Source organism: Hemiscyllium ocellatum, chromosome 25 (genome assembly GCF_020745735.1).
Source record: "Hemiscyllium ocellatum isolate sHemOce1 chromosome 25, sHemOce1.pat.X.cur, whole genome shotgun sequence".
NCBI classification, from domain to species: domain Eukaryota; kingdom Metazoa; phylum Chordata; class Chondrichthyes; order Orectolobiformes; family Hemiscylliidae; genus Hemiscyllium; species Hemiscyllium ocellatum.
This window is the reverse complement of record NC_083425.1, coordinates 39,047,720-39,069,383: the sequence shown is the minus strand read 5'-3', so window position 1 is coordinate 39,069,383 and position 21,664 is coordinate 39,047,720. Positions and strand designations below refer to the sequence as shown.

The window sequence follows — 21,664 nt, the reverse complement described above, 5'->3', positions numbered from 1 at the left end:
TTCAAGTAAGGCAAACAAAAGAAATTTTCATGCTTGTATTAATGAAGTAAAGTATTTTCTTGTAGTACTGACTGTTAGTTCTCCCATGTCTTATCTTGAAGACACGAGATAAAGTCAGCGTCCCAGAGGACCGTAAGGCTGCTCTCATTATAAAGAGATGACTAGTAGTTTATCTCTGAAATCTTTATCCTTTCCAGTAATTATAATAGTTAACAAGATGGGACACACTGTCTTAGTGCTCATGAGAGCACTTTTTATTTAAGAATTGTTAAAAATAGCAACTCCAGTTTAACTTATCTAATGTACTTAACAGATGCCAGAGAGAGTGACAAAATAGAAGGGCAATGATAATGTTGCACTGTCAATACTCATGGTTGAGATTTCTCTAATACCTTTGTCCAAAAATGAAGTTATGGATCTAGAGGTTAAACAATTCATCTAATCACATATTTTAAGTACTATGATTTATTACAACACAGCTTTAACTGGTTCTCATGTACGACAAACCAATGCGTAACTGGAATGTGTTAAAGAATGATCTACAATTGATTTCTGTCACTTGTCAAGAGATTCAGCTCATAATATTGGGGAATTATCAAGCATGGAAGTGTGTAAAAATACTTGATGTGCACAATTCAATTTCTGGGAAATTATTTATTTTAGAAAAGTAACAATGTTATCTTGTTTGAACTTTTATACTCAACTCCCTGTCCCTCTGTTTAGGTGCCTTGTTATTGGGTGGTATCCTGTATTCCTGGCAGTTCCCACATTTCAATGCTTTAAGCTGGAATCTTCGAGAAGATTACTCACGAGGTGGCTACCGCATGATGTCAGTCACACATCCATTGCTTTGCAAACGAGTGGCATTCCGCCACTGCATTGCTCTCATTGGATTGTCAACATTGTGTCCTGTCTTTGATGTAACTACATGGACTTTTCCACTTATTTCACTCCCAATCAACTTGTATATCAGCTACCTCGGCTATCGATTTTACAGGGACTCGAATCGCAGCAGTGCCCGAAAACTTTTCTTTTGCAGTCTCTGGCATCTCCCAATGTTATTGCTCCTCATGTTGACCTGCAAGAGATCTCTGTTTGAAAATGAGAACGTGGTTCACCACAAAGTTCAAACAGAAATGCAAGCGTAACTTTCATTTTTATTAAGGAATCTTTAGAAATTGTCAAAGCGTATTTCTTTGTCATGTTGATATATCCACATTAAGTGCACGGGTTCCACATCCTGGAAGTTCTACATATTACTGTTTGTGAATTTTTTTTACTGTTGATGAAAATTGGTTTCATCGTTGTCTTATGAATGTAAATAGACCATTGCTCCCCTTTAAGTCCGTTCAGCCATTTAGTAGTTCATGCGAATCCAAACCTCAGCTGCTTGCTTCATGTCTCTTAATACTCCAACCTAACATGTATATTTCAGTCTCAGTCTAGCAGGTTCCAGTTATCTCAGAATCCACAATCTTTTGGAGGAGAAAGATTCAGATGTCTGCTATCTTCTGTGTGGAGGAAGAAAATGTTTCCTGATTTATCTCCTAACTCACCTAGCTCAGATTTTATGTCCCTTGTTCTTAATTCACTCATTAGGGTAAATAGTTTATCCGTATCCAACTCTTTACAGTTTAAATGTCTCAATGAGCTCAACCCTTAATCTTCTGAACTCCAGGGAATACAGGCCAGATTTATGAAATTGGCCCTTACAATTTAATCCCTATGAAGTCCTGCATTTTCAGCTTGCACGTTGCACCCATAAATTTGCAATGTGTCTTCCGATCTCCCTGAACTGCCCTTTAACGTTATATTATGGTCTCAGATGCTAAAAGCATCCCATTGATCCATTACATAAGCCAATTGATTACCAGTATTTTAATTCATTATGTTACCAAGGAGAATTCAGAATTTCTTGTGTAATCAGTGGCCAGTGATTTGCGCAACAAGTGTGTCGTCTTAAAACAAAATGTAAAATGCATTATTCAGTTGTTATTCCATTAAAACAAAATTCTCCCAAGATTGTGGCATTTCATTGAACTGCACTTACTTTGGAGGCTTTTCAAAACATTAATCTGTTGGAGTACTTTTTAAACACATCCTGTCACACTTGCCAATGTATTCAAGACATTTCTGTTCTGACCAAAGATTTCCTGTTAACAGTGACAATTTGTTCAGAACTGTAACAGCTTACATTGCACATTATAGTTATCTTTCCATATAATTTCATGTCCTTATGCCCAGTGCATGTTTCCATACATGAAGTCTGGCTGGACCACGGTCATAATCTGTCAATAATTGATGTTGCTGAATATGTCCTTTGAATTTGATTGTCCAGAAACTTTCTAGACTCATCTTGAGTTACATCATGGAAAGTTATGAAAGGACTAAAGGATTACATCCAAAACATAGTCTATTTATTGCATTAATATACTATCAACAATTGAAACTAAGTTGATTTTTCATGTCAAGTTGTTAGAACAGTAACTACCATCACAGTGAAATTCAAAGATTGTTTTTGCATAGTTTGGAAGGTCACAACATATAGTGTATATTCACGTGAATATGATTTTTTTTATGCCAACAATGCAAACCTTATACATAAATGTCTCTTGATGTATTAGTAACTGTGTGAGGGCCTGTATAGCTTTGTGGCTATGTTAATTGGACCCATTGTCCAGAGGCCTGGACTAATGATCTGGAGTTATAAAGTTCCACTTTCACCCCTGGAGCCGGAAAATTTTAATTCATTCATTTAATTAAGTACAAAGTTAAAGAAACAAGTATCAATAATGGGGACAATGAAGCTACTGGATTTAGTAAAGTCTCACCTTATTCATTAATATCATTTAGAACAAAAAAATCTGCTGTCCTTAACTGGCCTGACATTTATATAACTTCAGACACACGGCAATATAGTTGACTCTTAGCTTCCCTCAGAGTTAGCTGAGCAAGGCATGCTGTTGTTTTGGAATGTGCATTAAACGCACAGCAATGCCCACATCCCATGAAAGACTTTTTTGAACATTAAGAGAATGGTCACTGTGTAATCCTTCGGCTTTCATTCACTGTCATTTTGACCTGCAATTATTGATTAACGTGATGAATAAATTGGAATCAGATTGTAATTGTCTTAATCAAAAGAAATATTATTTATATTATGATTTTATTTTAAATGACATAATAAAAATATGCAGAACAAAATGGTCCACATCACGTTTTTTTTAAAGTAGGGCAAGGGAAATTATAGTGTAAAAGGCTTTATTATGCTACTTAAGCTCCAGTGTAAATGTAATCCACACCATTGTTAGCTTTGTGTGCATTGTTTGAAAAGATTTTTTTTAATGGAAGTGTAATGATTTGTTGCCTAAATCATATTGCTTCTAATCAGATACTCAACTATCTGTGGTCATATCTTTGCATATCTTTGATTAAAAGTAAATTGTTTTAAATGAGTAATTGGTCGTTGGTCTCGAATTGAGTCAGAGTTTCACTGTTACCGACAGCAGGGTGAATTTCTATGCTTAATAGATTTGGAAAGAAGTTTGCAAGAGGTTTCTTTAGAGACAGTGAAGTTTTTTTTATTTATTCCAGAAAACTACACCACAGCTCCGCAGATAAATGACAAAGTGCTACAGAAATAAATTGTACTCATTGTCTAAACGTCTAGTAAGTGGGCATTAAAATATAGATTAGAAATGCATACTGTTTTGAGAAAGTGCTGAAATACTATTACAGAATGAGATAATTTACACAATGTTTGCTGTGAATGTAGACTGGTTTGCTATAATCCCAAACCTAGATCTTTCCACATATATTCTCATGTTTAGTACATATTGTTAGTACTCTGCAGTTTGCATTAACAGTCACAGGGGAATACAAAACTTGAATATTACCATAAAGAGATTCATGTTGCCATCTTGTACTTATCAGGACAAATGCAAAAAATGTCAAATGTTGAAATCTGACAACCTTACATTCATCCTAATAAGAGAAAGACAAGGAACTGTAACAATATATTTCCTTTATTTTGTAAAAGAAAACCTTCAATCTCATCCTTCCAGAATTCATTATTTTAATGCTGGATTTGTCAGTACAAACATATAAATAAAACTGCTATTACATTGCAAGAATAGAATTTTAAAAAAAATTATTCTCACTGAGAGTAGTATATGCTTACAATACCAGCATTTCATTGAAGGAAGTTGCCTCTATTTAGCCAGGTTACCTCCGGAAAAGATAAAATGCTTCTCTCTTCAATGCTTTTATACACAAACATTTGAAATGCCTTCCATGCTGCTAATATTGTTCCTTATTGCTTTAAGATAGAAAGACATGGTGTGTTTTGCATATTGAGGTTATTGTCTGCAAAACCTCTTCAGTTATTGAGAGATCTCAAACACTGAATTCCAGCTTCATACTTCTCAAAAGAGGCAGAGATTAGAAAATGTGTATAAAGGCATTTCAAACACACAATATGAATGTGGGTTTTAGCATTATCTTGTAAATTCAACATTGTTTCCATTGACTTTGACAATAAATTCTCACCTTATTGGAGAAACCAAGATGGCAGCTGAAAATATTTTCAAAACATATATGGAGAGCTTCCATTCTCTGGTGGATGATGTAATTGTATTGTGCTTGATTTTGTATATCCTTTATAATTCCTCACTGGTAGTTCTATTATTTGCATATGACTCATCTTTGGTATGATTTGCTACTGACTTGGCCCAGTGGCAGCAATCTGACCATTAAATGATAAAGTTGTGTTTGAGTCCTACTTCAGAGACTCAATTGCACAATATATTCTGACTCTTCAGTTCTGAGGTGATTCTGTCCTTTCAGAGGTGCCATCTTTCAGTGAGATGTTGAACTGGGGGTTTATGTTCCCCTTAGTTGCCCTCAAGAGATACCCTGATGTTACTTAAACCTCAGATTTATCCCCAGTATCCTTCACATGGCTTAGCCATCAACCAGTGTTAGTGAAAAGAAAATTGGTAATTATTGTTGTGAATATATTATTGCAGCTAATTAACTGGCTGCCAAACAAAATGTCATTCCTCTAGAAACCAGTAAATTATAAAGAGCTGTGAATTTCCCAGTGACCTAAGCAAAGGATCACATGACGAGGTATATTTTAAGTTTTTTACTGTAACAAAATTAAAATCAACATTGATTTTTGGGTGGCACAGTGGTTAGCACTGCTGCCTCACAGCGCCAGAGACCCGGGTTCAATTTCCTCCTCAGACAACTCTCTGCGTGGAGTTTGCACATTCTCCCCGTGTCGGCGTGGGTTTCATCCGGGTGCTCCGGTTTCCTCCCACAATCCAAAAATGTGCAGGTTAGGTGAATTGGCCATGCTAAATTTCCCGTAGTGTTAGGTGAAGATGTAAATGTAGGAGTATGGGTCTGGGTGGTATACGGGTCGGTGTGGACTTGTTGGGCCTGTTTTCACACTGTAAGTAATCCAATCTAATCTAAAATTGATGAAACATTACTTAGTAAGCAACAGGTACAATTAACTACAGAAAAGTATTCTGTAATACAATAAAAAACCCACAAAGTATTCAAAAATTACATTGCATTGTCAGCTGAGCTGTCTTGTGTTTAAAACCCAAAGCTGTTCCTAGCTCCAATAGGATTTCTTCCAGCTTCACGAAGGTATCCTGCTAAACAGTGTCTCATTCACTCAAACCTTTGAGCGTAATTGAATGGGCTTTTCATTGCAAGGTACCCTTGATGATCTGTGCTCTTCAACTCTTCAGAATCCTTTTCTAATTTAAACATGGTTTCCATTCACACCAGTATACTGTTTGGTTGCTAACCCAAAAATGGCCATTTTCTTTCATTTGCATAGTAGCAGCTAATGTTGGCTGTCTTCTAAAACTCTTAGTCTTATTCTCTCTCAGATCCTGCAAAATTTGTGTTCAGATGTTAAAACTCTCACCTTATTTTCACTAAGTTTCAACCTGTGACAACCAGGTCACATGGATTTGTCTCTCAACATACTAGTTTGAGGTGACATTTCCCTCTTCATGATACCACCACACATGAATTTAAAGGCGACATTTTAAATTATAGCTGCCCAGCAGTCATATATTAACAAAAAGCTTTTAGTAGCTTTGCCAATGACTAAAAGTCCATCTCTAATCATGTGTTTCTATGCATTGATTTCTGTGGTCTGATTTAGCTGTACTCAGATGTTCTCTTTATTTCTACCAAAGAAGCAATTACTCCAAGGTATGTTTTTTCCAAGTGTGTGTTTTTAATGCAGTTAATTTGCCATGTTAACACTACAGTTGTAAATTGAACTTGCAACTTTTTTTCCCCTTTAGTCTTCATGTTGGTTTAGTATTCAAAAGAATGAAATGAGATGGTGAGCTACACTGTGTTTAACCATCAGGCTGTGGCAGTGTACAGAGTCTGGGAACTATTGTGGTGAAATAGTGGTGCTCCACCTAGCAGTTTTAATAAGAACTGCTCACTAACTTGGAACTGAACACCTAGATCAGGCCTCGAACAAGTTATTCGATGTTCAGATAGGAACAAATCAAGATTTGCTTTTTTTAAAAATAGCTAGTTTGAGTTTCAGCTATGGCATCTGCTGTTCGAGGGCTAGTCAGTATTTTTTATTTAAAGTTCAAAATCTCACAACACCAGGTTATAGTCCAACAGGTTTATTTGGAAGCAGTAGCTTTTGGAGTGTTGCTCTTTCATCTGGTAGCTGTGGGACAGATCATAAAACAGAATTTATAGCAAAAGATTACAGTATCATGCAACTGAAATGATATTGAACAAACTTAGATTGTTATTATTTAACAGTGTGTTTATGCAGTGCCTTCAACAGAGTAAAACATCTGAAGGTGTTTCATCAGGTTGTTAACAAAACCAGGTTTGACATAGGGTCTTTTAAAGTTGATGTCCAAAAACTTAGTCAATGAAGTGGGTTTTGAAGATTACCTTAAAACAGAAATACAGTCACAAAGTTTTGCAAGTAAATTCCAATGTTAAGATTGTCCATAGTTAAAAATCACACAACACCAGGTTATAGTCCAACAGGTTTAATTGGAAGCACTAGCTTTCGGGGCGCTGCTCCTTCATCAGGTGGTTGTGGAGGACACAGTTGTAAGGCACAGAATTTATAGCAAAAATTTACCGTGTGATGTAATTGAAATTATACATTGAAAAATACCTTGATTGTCTGTTGAGTCTTTCATCTGTTCGAATAGCATGATAGTTTCACTTCTTTCATGTGTAAATCACAAAACCTTTTTTTAAAAGTTGCATTCTCAGGTTAACTGTAACAATTGGTGATAGCTAAATAATATGTTGAAGATGTTAGCTTCCTGTGTTCTCTGTCTATGCCATGATGTTTAGATTGCTCAAAAACTGCATGAATTCATGCAAAACTCTTACCTACGATACCTTTATGAACTTGTCTTTCCTACTTTGTACCCTTTTCTCACCCTACAACTCTGTGCATAGAAACAGGCATAGCCACTTCTTGAACTTGTTCTGATATGAGGTCAACTAAGGATGAATTTCCATCTCAAATGTGGTTAATCCATCTTCTCTTTATATCATTGATATCTTTAATACTTGGAAATCTGTTGCAGTCTATCTCAAAATTACTCATCTCCACACCTCTGCAGTGGGAACTCCATTGATTCATCAGCCTCTGAGGGAGGAATTCCCTTCTAATTGGCCTACCACCTATTCTGAGACTGTATACATTGTTTCTAGACCCCTCCCACAATCCCATTCCCCACTATCCAGTCAGGAGAAACATTCTTCTTGCGTCCATTCTGTTGAGCCCTATAAAAAGTATGTATTCATCAACATGAGCACCTCTTGATCTTCTAAACTCTTGAGAATAGAGGCCCTGTCTCCTTGATCTCTCCTTGTCCAACACTTCCACACTTTAATCTGATCATCTCTAGGTGTGGCCCCACCAAGCATCTATATAACTAGAGTTGGACCACTTACCTCCTGCAGTCAAATCATCTTGCAGTAAAGGTCTAAATCCCATTTCCCTTTCTAATCGTGTGCTTACATTACATCTGTATCAGCACATAATGACAATTATTTACATTCAGGGATACCAAGTCCCTGTAGAGATCAATTTTCTCTTAATTTCAGAAATATTCAGCATTTCTCATATCAAAGTGGGTCACATTATGTCATCAGCAGCTAAATCATTGAATCAACTATGAATAGCTAGGGCGCAAGCATTAACCCAACACTCTCAATCTGGGAATGACCCATTTGTTCTGACTATCTAGTTTATACCCAATATCAATTTCTCAATCCATACTAGTGTATTATTGCTCTGGCATGCATTTTGTTGTCCTTACTAACCTGTGTGGAACTTTACAAAGAACTTCTGAAGAGTCCAAATGCACCACATCTACTGAGTCCCCATTATCTATTCTGCTTATTAATCCATAAAATATTCTAATACATTTGACAAGCATGATTTATGTTTATTCTGCCTAACACTACCACTATTTTAAAAGTATCCAGTTATGATATTTTTGGTAGTTTCTAACATTTTCCCCATTAATGATGTCAGGGTATCAGATCTGTAGCCTTTAGTTTCTTTCCTGCTTCCTTTCTTAAATAAAACAGTTTTTTTATTGTCTTCCAATCTGCAAGAACTATTCTTGAGACTATGGGATTTTGGAAAATGACCAAAATATCCACTGTCACTATAACATATCTTTTAACATATAGATCTTTAAGTCCAGGTGATTTATCAACTTTCTGTTCCATTATTTTCTCCAGGGCTATTTTCTTACAGTTATGAATTTGTTTCAGTTCATTGTTCTTGCCTATTAGCTGTGTCTAGTATCTTACTTCTGTGAACACAGACACAAAGTATTTGTTTAGATTTTTTTGTCATTTTTTATTCGCCAAAATAAATTCTCCTCTCTGTCTGTAAGGGGCCCACATTAGTCTTTGCTAAGCTTTTCCATTTTGACCTATAGAGGAAGTTATAGTTTTTATATATATATATATTTCTCACTAGTTTACTTTCTCTTTAAACTTTCTTTGTCAGTTTCTTTGTCCTCCCTTGCTGATTTCTGAAATGCTACTGATTCCTAGTGTTGCTATTTCAAAAACTTTAAAAGGCTCTTCATTTCATCTATTATAATCATATGACTTCTCTTTCAAACTATTGTTCTATCACCTTCCTTCTGAGTTTTATTTCTCAAAAAAATGTTCAAAACCATGCAGTAATTGCTTAAAGGTTAGCCATTGTCTGTCTATCATCTTTCCTTTTAATGTAGTTAAACAATCCATCACAAATAATGACACCCTCATCTTAGGGTTCTCATGGTAGATTTACTACTTTGGACCAGAAGCATGGGTTTAAGTCCCATCTTCCCCAGATGTGTCTAAACAGATCGTTTTTTTTAAAAAAAAAAGCTGCTCACTCCTTTGTAAGTGTCTTTGTTTAGATTTTAAAGCCCACGTTGCAAAGTGATCTGCATCACTTTCAAACTTAATATAAAATTCCATTATATTATGTCACTCTTCCTGAGAAGCTTTTTGCAATGAGATTATCAATTACCCCTTTCTCATTGCGTAAAACTAGATCTAAATTGGCCTGTTCTTGGTTTGGATCCTCGGTCTAGAAAACCAGCTTGTGCTCTTTCCAGAAATCCATCCTCCACAACATTCATGCTTGTAAAGTTTAGTCAGTCGACATGTAGATTGGAGGCCCTCAAGATTATTTGTAACAGCCTCATTAAATACACATCTAATTGTCATTCCAACATTGAATATCTTGAACATCAGGTCTCAGCTTTATCTCTGCAATACCAATTAGGTCATATGTAATTTCTTCCAGTTATACTATCAGTTAATCTGCCTTGTTGTGAATGCTATGTGCATTCAGCCTCAATGCCTTTAATTTTTTTTGAATATTGATTTTGCTTCCTTAGCTGCTGGCACACTCTTAAGTTTGTGCACACTGTCTGTTCCTCTCACATTCAGATTATCAATTCATTTATTGCTACCTTGGTTTCTTGCCTCATAATCTTTATTTTGTCAGCATTTGTCTCATGGTCCTGACTTCTTTTGTTCATTGGTCGCTGTGTCATCAGAAGCCTGGGCTTTCAACTCTCGAATTCCATGTTTATACTTTTTCACCTACTCCTCTAACACCTTTCCTTGGAACCTTTTTCTTTAATATCCAAACATTTAACCATCATCTCAATACTTCATTTTATTCTCTGTTGTTTAAAAATAATTGGAATTGTTTTGATATAAAATGGACAGTATGGTAGCAAGGTGTTTGGTCCAAGATATCCAGGATAATGTTTGTATTCCACAGGAGCCTGCTATTGCCTTATTGTATCTCACAACATATCTTTCTATATCATTCTCCCTTGTGTACTTAGCTTTGCCTTAAATGCATTGGCCTGAGCTACTTTATACAGTTACAAATTCCCCATCATCAACACTCTATGAGTAAGGAAGTTCCTCTTGGATTTATTAGTAATTATTCACTAATAGGATGTTGAGGTTAGAGAAAGATGTGTGAATAGCAACAATGGAGACTGTAGATGCTGGAGAAATCAGAGTTGAAGTGTGGTGCTGGAAGAGGCACAGCAGCTCAGGCAGCATCACAATAACACGGTCGATATTTCAGGCAGGACCCTTCTTCAGGACTGGGGAGTTGGAAGGGGGTTGAAAGATAAATGGGGGGGGGGGGGGGGGGGGGTGTAGTAGAGTGGACCTAGGGGAAAGGTAGGTGATAGTGATAGGTCAGTGGGAAGGGTGGAGCTGTTAGGTGGGAAGGAGGTACAAAGGTAGGTCAGGTCAAGAGAGTGGCTCTGAGTCGGAGAGTTGGTTTGGGATGGAGTGGTTGGAGCGGGAAATTTGAAAACTGGCGAATTCAATGTTGAGGCCACGTGGTTGTAGGGTCCAGAGGCAGAAGATGAGGTGTTCTTCCTCCAGTTTGTGGGTGGCCTTGTATAGGCGGTGGAGGAGAGCCAGAATGGATATGTCCTTAAGAGAGTGGGAAGAAGCGCTGAAGTGGATAGCCTCAGTAAAGTGGGGTTAGTTAGTGTATACAGACGATAGACGTACTCTGATCCAGTCCACAAGTTTGTGCTTGGTCTCTCTGATGTAGAGGAGACCACATTGAGAGCAATAGATAAGATTGGAGGATGTACAAGTAAATCTCTGCTGGGGGCCCTGGATGGAGGTGAGGGGTACATCAACATAAAGGAGGAAGTGTTGGGTATTTTGAAACGTATTAAGCTGGACAAGTCCGCAGGGATGGGATCTATCCAAGGATACAGCAGGAGGCAAGGAAGCAAATAGCTTGACCCATAACAAATATCTTTGCATCTTCTCTAGCTTCAGGTGAGGTTCGAGAGGACTGGAAAATGGCCAAAGTTGTCCCTTTGTTAAAGAAGGGAAACAAATAATCCAGGTAATTACAAGCTGGTGAGTATGACGTCAGTGGTGGGGAAGATGTTGGAGAAGATGCTAAGAGATAGGATTTATTAACATTTGGAAGTGAATGGACTGGTTAGTGTTAGGCAGCATAGAGATGTGCAGGAGAAGGTCACAGATGGTTGAGTTGTTTGAGGCGGTGACAAGAATGATTGATGAGAGTAGGGTAGTGAATGTTGCCTACATGGACTTTAGTAAAGCATTTGATAAGATACCTCTTCAGGCTGGTACAGAAAATGGCATCTTATGGGATCCAGGGTGAGCTGGCTAGATGAATTGAAAACTGTTTTGATCATAGGAGCCAGAGAGTAGCGGCAGAAGGGTGCTTTTTGGAATGGAGATCAGTAACTAGTGATATTGTGCAGAGATTAGTGTTGGGACCTTGTTATTTATATATATATATATATAAATGATCTGGAAGAAAATGTAGGTGGTCTGATTAGTAAGTTTGTGGTTGACACCAAAATTGGCAGAATTGTAGATAAGAAGGATTGTCAAAGGACACAGTGGCTTATAGATAGATTGCAGATTTGGGCAGACAAATGTCAGATGGAATTTAATCCAGACGCAGGAGGTGATGCACTTTGGAAAGTCAAGTTCAGGTGCAAATTATTCAATAAATGACAGAACCTTGGGAGCATTGACATACAGAGGGACCTGGGTGTATAGGTCCACAGATCCCTGAAAGTGGTAACATAGGTGGAGAAGGTTGTCAAGGTGGCATACAGCTTAATTTCCTTCATCAGCTGGGCCATCAAATATAAAATTTGGCAAGTTATATTACAGCTGTATGAAATTTTAGTCAGATCACATTTGAATGTTGTGTGCGGTTTCTGGTTTCCACTCTACCAGAAGGATATGTATGCTTTATAGAGGATGCTGTGAAGGTTTACCAGGATGGTGGCTGGTCCACAAGCTTTTATTTATGAGGAGAGGTTGTTTTCACTGGAAAGATGAAGGCTGAGGGGCAATCTGATAGAGGTCCATGAAATCACAAGAAATCACAAGTGGCTAGACAGAGGCTTTTTCACAGGATGGAAAGGACAATGACAAGAGAGTACAGGTTCAATGTGAGAGGGAGAATGTTTAGGGGAGAAGTGAGGGGAAGATTTTTCACACAGAGGGGTGTTGGGTACCTGTAACACAGTGAAGATGGTGGAAGCGGTCACATTAGCAATGTTTAAGGTGCATCTTAATCGGCGCACGAACAAAGGGATAGAAACTGCATGTGACACTGGTTAGGATTAGGCATTGGCGCAGGCTTATTGGGCTGAAGGGCCTATTTCTACGCTTATTGTATTAGATTGTATTAACTCATTTAGGCCTTTAGTTCTTGGTAGAGTCATAGAGATGTACAGCATGGAAGCAGATGCTTCAGTCCAACTCATCCATGCCGACCAGATATCCCAACCTAATCTTTCAATAGGAAGGAGACCAGAATTGCACACACAATTCCAATGGTGGCCTAACCAATGTCCTGTACAGCCGCAACATGACCTGCCAACTCCTGTACTCAATACTCTGACCAATAAAGGAAAGCATACTAAATGCCTTCTTCACTATTCTATCTAACGGTGATGCCACTTTCAAGAAGCTATGAACCTGCACTCCAAGATCTTTGTTCAGCAACATTCCCTAGGTCCTTACCTTCATTCCTGATGAAGGGTTTTTGCCTGAAACATCAATTTTCCTGCTCCGCGGATGCTCCTGACCTGCTGTGCTTTTCCAGCATCATTCTAGTCTAGACTCTGATATCCAGCATCTGCAGTCCTCACTTTTGCCTTACCATTAATGTATAAGTCCTGCTCAGATTTGCTTTCCCAAAATGCAGCACCTCACATTTATCTGAATTAAACTCCATCTGCCACTCCTCGGCCCATTGGCCTGTCTGATCAAGATCCCATTGTAATCTGAGGTAACCTCCTTCACTGCCCACTACACCACCAATTTTGGTGTCACCTGCAAACTTACTAACTATACCCACAATGATGTACCAACAAATTGAAGCATTTTCTTCAAGTACTCTATCAAAAGCCTATATCATTTTTGTCTGAATCTGCCCCGAGGAGACAATATAAATGCAAACATTTTCCACAAGTTCTCTAAATGCAGAAAGCTTAATTTTGGAAGTATTTGTGATGATGAATTCCTTCTCTGAGGGTAATGAAAACTGTGGGATTCTTTGCCACCGAGGGGTGCTAAAGTGGAGTCCTTAAGTCTATTCACAGTTGAAATAGATTTTGAATCAGTAAGGGAATCAGGAGTCATTGGGAAAAAGGTGGAAAAGTGAAGTTGTGGATTACAAGAGGTGGAGAAAGTGAGGACTGCAGATGCTGGAGATCAGAGCTGAAAATGTGTTGCTGGGAAAGCACAGCAGGTCAGGCAGCATCCAAAGAGCAGGAGAGTTGACATTTCAGGCCTGAGCCCTTCTTCAGGAATGATGGAAGTGTGTCCAGCAGGCTAAGATAAAAGGTAGGGAGGAGGGACTTGGGGGAGGGGCGTTGGAAATGCAATACGTGGAAGGAGGTCAAGGTGAGGGTGGTAGGGCAGAGTGGGGGTGGGCACGGAGAGGTCAGGAAGAAGATTGCAGGTTAGGAAGGCATTGCTGAGTTCGAGGGATTAGATTGAGACAAGGTGGGGGGAGGGGAAATGAGGAAACTGGAGAAATCTGATTCATCCCTTGTGGTTGGAGGGTTCCTAGGCGGAAGATGAGGCACTCTTCCTCCAGCCGTCGTGTTGCTATGGTCTGGTGATGGAGGAGTCCAAGGACCTGCATGTCCTTGCTGGAGTGGGAGGGGGAGTTGAAGTGTTGATCCACGGGGTGGTTGGGTTGGTTGGTCTGGGTGTCCCAGAGGTGTTCTCTGAAACATTCCGCAAGTAGGCAGCCTGTCTCCCCAATATAGAGGAGGCCACATCGGGTGCAGCGGATGCAGTAAATAATGTGTGTGGAGGTGCAGGTGAATTTGTGGCGGATATGGAAGTATCCCTTGGGGCCTTGGAGGGAAGTAAGGGGGGAGGTGTGGGTGCAAGTTTTGCATTTCTTGCGGTTGCAGGGGAAGGTGCCTGGAGTGGAGGTTGGGTTGGTGGGGGGTGTGGACCTGACGAGGCAGTCACGGAGAGAGTGGTCTTTTCGGAGCGCTGTTAGGGGTGGGGAGGGAAATATATCCCTGGTGGTGGGGTCCGTTTGGAGGTGGTAGAAATGACGACGGATGATACGATGTATGTGGAGGTTGGTGGGGTGGTAGGTGAGGACCAGTGGGGTTCTGTCCTGGTGGCGATTGCAGGGCCGGGGCTCAAGGGCGGAGGAGCGGGAAGTGGAGGAGATGCGGTGGAGGGCATCATCGATCACGTCCGGGGGGGATATTGCGGTGTTTGAAGAAGGAGGCCATCTGGGCTGTACGGTTTTGGAACTGGTCCTCCTGGGAGCAGATAGCTGAGACTAAGGAATTGGGAATATGGGATGGCGTTTTTACAGGGGGCGGGGTGGGAGGAGGTGTAGTCTAGGTAGCTGTGGGAGTCTGTCGGTTTATGGTAAAACAAGAGATGGTCTCATTGAATGGATAGCAGATTGGCCAAATTACCTTTGCTGCTCCACCACCTGCAAGTTCCCTTCCAAACCACCCAGCATGCTGACTTGGAAATATATTGTGGTTCTTTCACTTGCTGGGTGGAAATCTTGGTATTCTCTCCCTAACGGAATTGTAGCTCTACCCACATAGACATCAGCAGTTGAAGAAGACAACTCACCACTACCTTCTGGAGAGCAATTCGGCACAGGCAATAAGTGCGAGCCGGCAAGCGACACTCTCTCCCACGACTGAATAAAAGAGATCTTATAATCATGACTATACTCATGCATTTTGTAGCTCACAGTTACATCAGCTCAAATGCACATCCGTTCTCACAGGCTGAGAACAGAAGTCAAATCAAATTCACACATTGAGAATTGCAAACCCTTATCGGTTTTCAATTGCAAAGTCCGGAGAGACCCGTGAAAATGATCACTAACATCCCGGGTTTGCGAATGGAAAGTTAAAATCTCACGTCACCCGGATCTGAATAGAAGTCCTGCTGATGCGTCCTCATTAATTTGGGGAGCTGTGGATTATTGGAGGAGTTGTTAAAGGGTAATTAATCCCAAATTAAAAGCTGTCCTCGGGGGCGAAGGATAAAGATTCATCGCGTTTTAGTTTGTGTACAGCTGCCTGATGTGTGCTTTGGGGAACTGCAGGCAGCTGGGTGAGGGCGGTTTCATATCATTGTGAAACCTTGACTGGTCTAGAAACACCGCGAGCAAAACAATGGATAGAATTCCGGACCTTAATCAGAAAGATTATCAATGAAGCATTTTACTCCATTAGTACGGCACGTTGTTTCGCTTGGTTCTAATTCAGCGACTTTACAGTAATGTCTTACAGTAAATCAGTGAGAATATTTAAGACCTTTCAAAGTAAAGTTTTGTTCTCTGTGTAACTCTGCCAAAGGGATACATTTGTTTTCTGGGGAAGTGCTTCAAGAGCTAAATGAGGAGAATGGAATTACTGCTTTGTATTGGAAGTCTGATTTCCCTGAAACGTGAAGTCTTGCAGTTTGGTAATTGATCAGGTAGTTATTTTTAATTGTGAAAGTGTCGCTAGTTAATACGTGTGTAAATCAATCCCCAATACATTACCGGAGCAGCAAAGACAGTCTATTCAACTATTGCCATTCACTGAACTCTTTATTTTTAAATTGGTTGATGGTTTTGAGTCTTGATTTGAATGAAAAGTACGTACTTGTTCCACACACGCTTTCCTGAAGAAAACTTGTTGTAATGGTCTTTCATATGAAGTTGTAGTGAGCCACGAACACAAAGCAGCAAAACAATTTACGGGTAACATTCCCGTTGTCATTGCTGTTTCCAAACAGCTTCTATCCCGTTTTCAGATCTATCATTTCTTTACTCGAGGACTAAGGGTGTAATTTTAAAATTGTGATGGCCTGCCCAAAATCTATCGCCGGTCGAAGCCCGCCATGAGAAGGGATTACATTGGCTCGTCATTGTTAGGATCGATCGGTTCTGATTTAAAGTTTGAGGCTCCTTTTAAAATATTGATGTTCATCTTGCAGATTCCGCGTTCGAGGATTTATTTACATTCTTTACAAGTAGTGCACGGACAGAAAAGTTAAGAGCGTTGATTTGGAGATGCCGGTGTTGGACTGGGGTGTACAAAGTTAAAAATCACACAACACCAGGTTATAGTCCAACCGGTTTAATTGGAAGCACTGGCTTTCGGAGCGTCGATGTATTTTTTTAAATGAACTTATTAAAGTCACGTTTCGCATTTAACTTGCAAAATAATTTTACATTCGTTTTAGATGTTAGTTCTCCCGCCTCTATGTCACGAGGTGATACGTATAAACCTCAATCCCAGCTATTCAGGCTGGCACTGGGTAAAGTGTGAGAATGAGAGGGTGGCAGAATTGCCAGGTTCTAGCACGTTCCCAATGCAATATTAATGCATTCCTGCCGCCTGTCTTTTGGAGGGAGGGGAGATTGGAAAAAGCAACAGGGAGCTTCCCCCCGCTCAGTTTCCTGATCAATGACTAATCCCCTAACAACTGAGACCCTGTTATTTTAAACCGAATGAAGCATACCAAGGTGCTGCGCCGGAAGGTCATAAAATCCAGGCTGGAATTCCAGAGCTCGGGTTCAAGGTGACTGAAAACACCTCCAATCCTAATGGGGGCAGAAAATCCAATCACATTGTTGTTAGTGGGACCTTATTGCACATAAATTGGCTGCTGTATATGTTACATTACAACAGCGATTACACTCAAAGTTGGTCATAGGGACCCCTAGATAACTTCAGATAAAAGACACGCTTGTTCGCCTGAAGACAATAGGAAAATAAAGGTACGTGCAATGAATTGCCTCTTAACGAGTTTATAATCTACAGTGCAAGACTGGACGGAGTTAGAAAAAGCATCGATCCAGGTGTAGAATGTTCCTGGATAACCCATTTTAACGGCCAAACACATTCAATCCGCAGCCAAATTCCCAAGCGGTGAGTGCATTGCAAACATGAATCCCTTTAGAGCTGAGTCTAGACTTTATTCAGGATTTCAGGATATGCCGAAATCTGGAATGGATGTCTAAATGGAGCGGCCGTGTAGAGATTTGGAAACGAGCCGGCCTTAGCACCAATTGATAGGAATCCGAGCATGGGATACTGGTTATCAACTTGATCAACTTTCAGCTGAATTCCGTGTAATGTAGTTCACTGGCACGAAGACAATATAAACAGTTATTAGACAGTCCGCGAAGATATGATCCACCGTGACCAACCTGACCTGGGAAATGCGCGTTCGGCTTGTTATGATTCACTCGGCGCTGGTGGGAAAACTTCCACCCTATCACAGAGGGTCCAACCTCAAAGCTGGACTAACATTTCAACACTGTACATTTTATAAATACATGAGGGGGTGTGTATATAGATAGGAAAAGCAATGTGAAAGCTGAATACTGAGTGTGACGGACGGCCAAGATAAACTGAATGCTTTTTTTGGGTCACTAAATCCAAAATCAGGCCTGTGCGTGTGTGTGTGTGTGTGACAGAAACTGTGTGTGTATGAGAGAGTGTGTGACAGAGACTATGTGCGTGTGTGTGTGACAGCGACTGTGTGTGAGTGTGTGACAGAGACTGTGTGTGAGAGAGTGTGTGACACAGACTATGTGCGTGTGTGTGTGACAGAGACTGTGTGGGAGAGAGTGTGTGACAGAGACTGTGTGGGAGAGAGTGTGACAGAGACTGTGTGCGTGTGTGTGTGTTGTGTGTGACAGAGACTGTGCGTGAGAGTGTGTGACAGAGACTGTGTGCGTGCGTGTGTGTTGTGTGTGACAGAGACTGTGCGTGAGAGTGTGTGACAGAGACTGTGCGTGTGTGTGACAGAGACTGTGTGCGTGCGTGTGTGTGATGTATTTGAGTCTATGTATTTGTGTGTGTCTGTGTATTTGTGAGCGTGTGTTTGTGTGTGTATGGATTTTTTTTTCTAAAGAGGAAGGAAACTATAAGAGATGTAAAAACATCTGGTCTGACCATGTCAGATGCTTTTGGCACGGTTCTTAGTCCAGTAATCATTGTCTGTGTTCTGTGATCTAGAAACGGCTTCTCTTATTGTTTCCCCATATTTTAATGTTAATTTGCAAACACTGAAGAAGCGCTGAAACAGATGTGAACCATTTGGTTGGCTTGTAGTTCATTTGTTAAGGGAAAAAAGAGAAGGCTGCCTCGCAGGATATTAAATATTACCTCGACCATTCACCGGCACTTCATATTTCAGGGTTAGAATAGATGTCGAGTTTGTAAGGAATAATGAATCTGTCCAAAGCGGCAGAAAGAGACTGACGAGTGCTTGGGGAATTTTCGAAATGGACTAAGTATTTGTAATGGTTCCTGACCACATCCCGGGCAGATTACAAACACTCTTCACGCCGGTCTCAAACACTGCGCTTTAACCCTCTGGGCGCTGACAATTTCTCGATATTCTTTTAGAATAGAAACACCTTTAACCTGACAGTAAACCACGGAAGCTGAAACGGAGCTCCCTTTCTTCCCGGATGTTAATAACTTCCGAAAGCAGAGAGTGTGAAATCTGAATGCTAGTGAAGTGAGTTTATTTTCTGGTGTTAGAAGCAGAATAAGAACGAATTGAATCCTTGTAAGGATTCTCGCTCGCTCCTGAACTCGCTCCTACAAGTTACAATGGAAAGAAAAGGAAGAACTTTGTCTCTTTGTGACTTTTGTTTTGGTGTGCAAGTGAGCTTTTAGTAGGGAAAAAAAGTTTCACACACAATGTACCCCGAGCATAACCTCCACGAGATGTCTTGAACTTGTCCTTGTGAACCCGGAGGTATAAAGCAATTCCCCCACTGATAGTAATTCATACCCACTGATGTAACTAAGTGACTGATGGTAACTCTGAGATTATAAAACAATTTCCGACTGAGGGTAATTAACCGATCTCGGAATGCTTCATTGCTTATCTGTCAGGAAACATTTGCTCTTTTGTTTAGGTCAATAGCGTTTACCATTTACAACAAATGGCCACCCTTGTTTAAAGAGTGAAACGGTCCACATTTTATTTCACTCCATACTGGGAAGACAACGCGTTCTAATTTCATATCGTTTTGCAATACACAGGATTCCGGGAGCTTCACTATATAACACCTCAGGCGGCATTCGGAAGTTTTACAATATTAATATTACACATGATCCCCGCTTTTTGTTCTCGACGTGTCTCAATCCTATTTCAAACTATTCCAAAATATCTAACAGAATGTAAAGGAAAGCTTCCTCAATTCGAGTTTCGGCTCAGTTTCAGGTTATCAGCACTTCCTCACACCCTATTAGTCTGAAGTGTCACCTCCAGATAAAGACTGAATTGAATTGATTTTTCTTCCCCCCAGACGTGACTGTAACTTCAGAGATGTAACAGTCAGTGAATGGGAGGGCTCAGCCCAACGTAATGCGCAGGGCGAAACTGAATCAATAAAATACTTCTCTGAATTTCGGGGATCCATTTTATTTCACCCTCACCAAATATACAACGGACATACACACGCTCACACACACACAAATACAGAGTACAAACGCACACATGAACATGCAACATACTCAAACACAGAGACACATGTGAACATAGACAAAGAATAAACCCACACAGGGATAGACAACACACAAACATAGGCCCTCAGAGACAGACAATACACACAAACACAAGCAAACACAAATCCACACTAGGACAGGGCCAGTAAACACACAAACACAGAGAGGATAGACGCACACGGGGACAGAGGACAGACAACACACACAAACACACAGGGGATAGACGCACACGGGGACAGACAGCACACACAAACACAGAGCATAGACCCACACAGAGACATACAACATGCACACACAGAGCATAGACCCACACAGAGACAGACAGCACACACAAACACAGAGCATAGACCTACACAGAAACATACAACATGCACAAACACAGAGCATAGACCCACACGGGGACAGACAACACACACAAGCACAAGCAAACACGGCCACAGGGACAGACAGCACACACCGCAATAAATACCCAACATCTCTCCATCCTTCGCTTCAGACACAGAACTGGATCAAATCGCTTTGCATCGTCACTTTAAGTATTAGTGAAAACTAATAACATTTACAGCGTTTGGCATTCAATGAACGTTTTATTCAAAAAAAGAACCGAACAGTAGTTGACAGAAGGAACATTATAACCAAGGGAGTATTTAGACTCTGGCTGTAAATTAGGGGGATTCAGGACATTTGGGAAATATGTTGTGGTGCGAGTTCACAAGTGGGAGTCGCTTCCCATGCGATTGCTCGGTGAGGGGTGATGTTACAGTATCGAGGATCACCAATCACCCTCTCTCAGGGTAGCGGCACAACAAGCCCCAGCTCTTTCCAATGTGACTGAAGCCACAAGCAGCAATTACAGAAGGGTCGGGTTTTAAATAATCGTTGTTTATGGCGATGAGAAAACAGTGTCCGTCTCGCAGACTCGTCAATTATCCACCCGATGGACCAACATTTGGACCCAACTTTCCAGGCGCTCGTTGTAAGGATTCAATCGTTGACCGAAAAAAAAACAAAGCCTGGGGTGTGGGCGATCTCGCCTTTTCCCTCCCCAGTAGAGCAAAAGACTTTCCGACACCTGTTAGAACAGTGTCCAACCGGGGATAGGTGGTGGGGGTGGACAGTAAGTACAGTGAGCGGGAAAAGCCATTGAGTTTGTACTTTCGGGTGAACTGTGCCCCTGATATGTATCGGTCACGCGTGTTCGAGCCCCCGGATTGCTGTCTCACTCACGCGTCAATTTCGTGTCAGTTTCCTGAATGAAGAATAAGCGGCAGCGGCGATTTCTGGGTCAGCACGGCTGGCTTACAGGCTGGGGCCATCGGGAAATTGATGAATGCGGTACAATTGCAGTCACTGGGAAAGGAAATGAGATGGTCAGGGAAGACAAAAGGGAGGCTGTCCACTTCCACTTCGATGTGCATTTCATACCGCGCCTGTTGAAGGGAAAGGGAGACGGAGTTTGCAAAATGTTACAAGTCGGCTGAATACTGTATTTTACTTCAAAAGCGGATGCTGATTTATCACCCATCTCCTTTATGGGTGGGGGGTCC

General features: G+C 40.6%; 1 protein-coding gene across 1 annotated transcript in view; it reads left to right on the top strand.

Annotated features, from left to right (window-relative positions):
* LOC132827838 (protoheme IX farnesyltransferase, mitochondrial) overlaps positions 1-3,417 on the top strand; it is a 150,066-nt gene extending 146,649 nt beyond the window's left edge. The window contains exon 7 of the mRNA XM_060844586.1: positions 724-3,417. Coding sequence (XP_060700569.1) covers positions 724-1,148 — 425 coding nt within the window. The 3' untranslated portion in view covers positions 1,149-3,417. The remainder of the gene's footprint in view (positions 1-723) is intronic.
* The last annotated feature ends 18,247 nt before the right edge of the window (positions 3,418-21,664 follow it).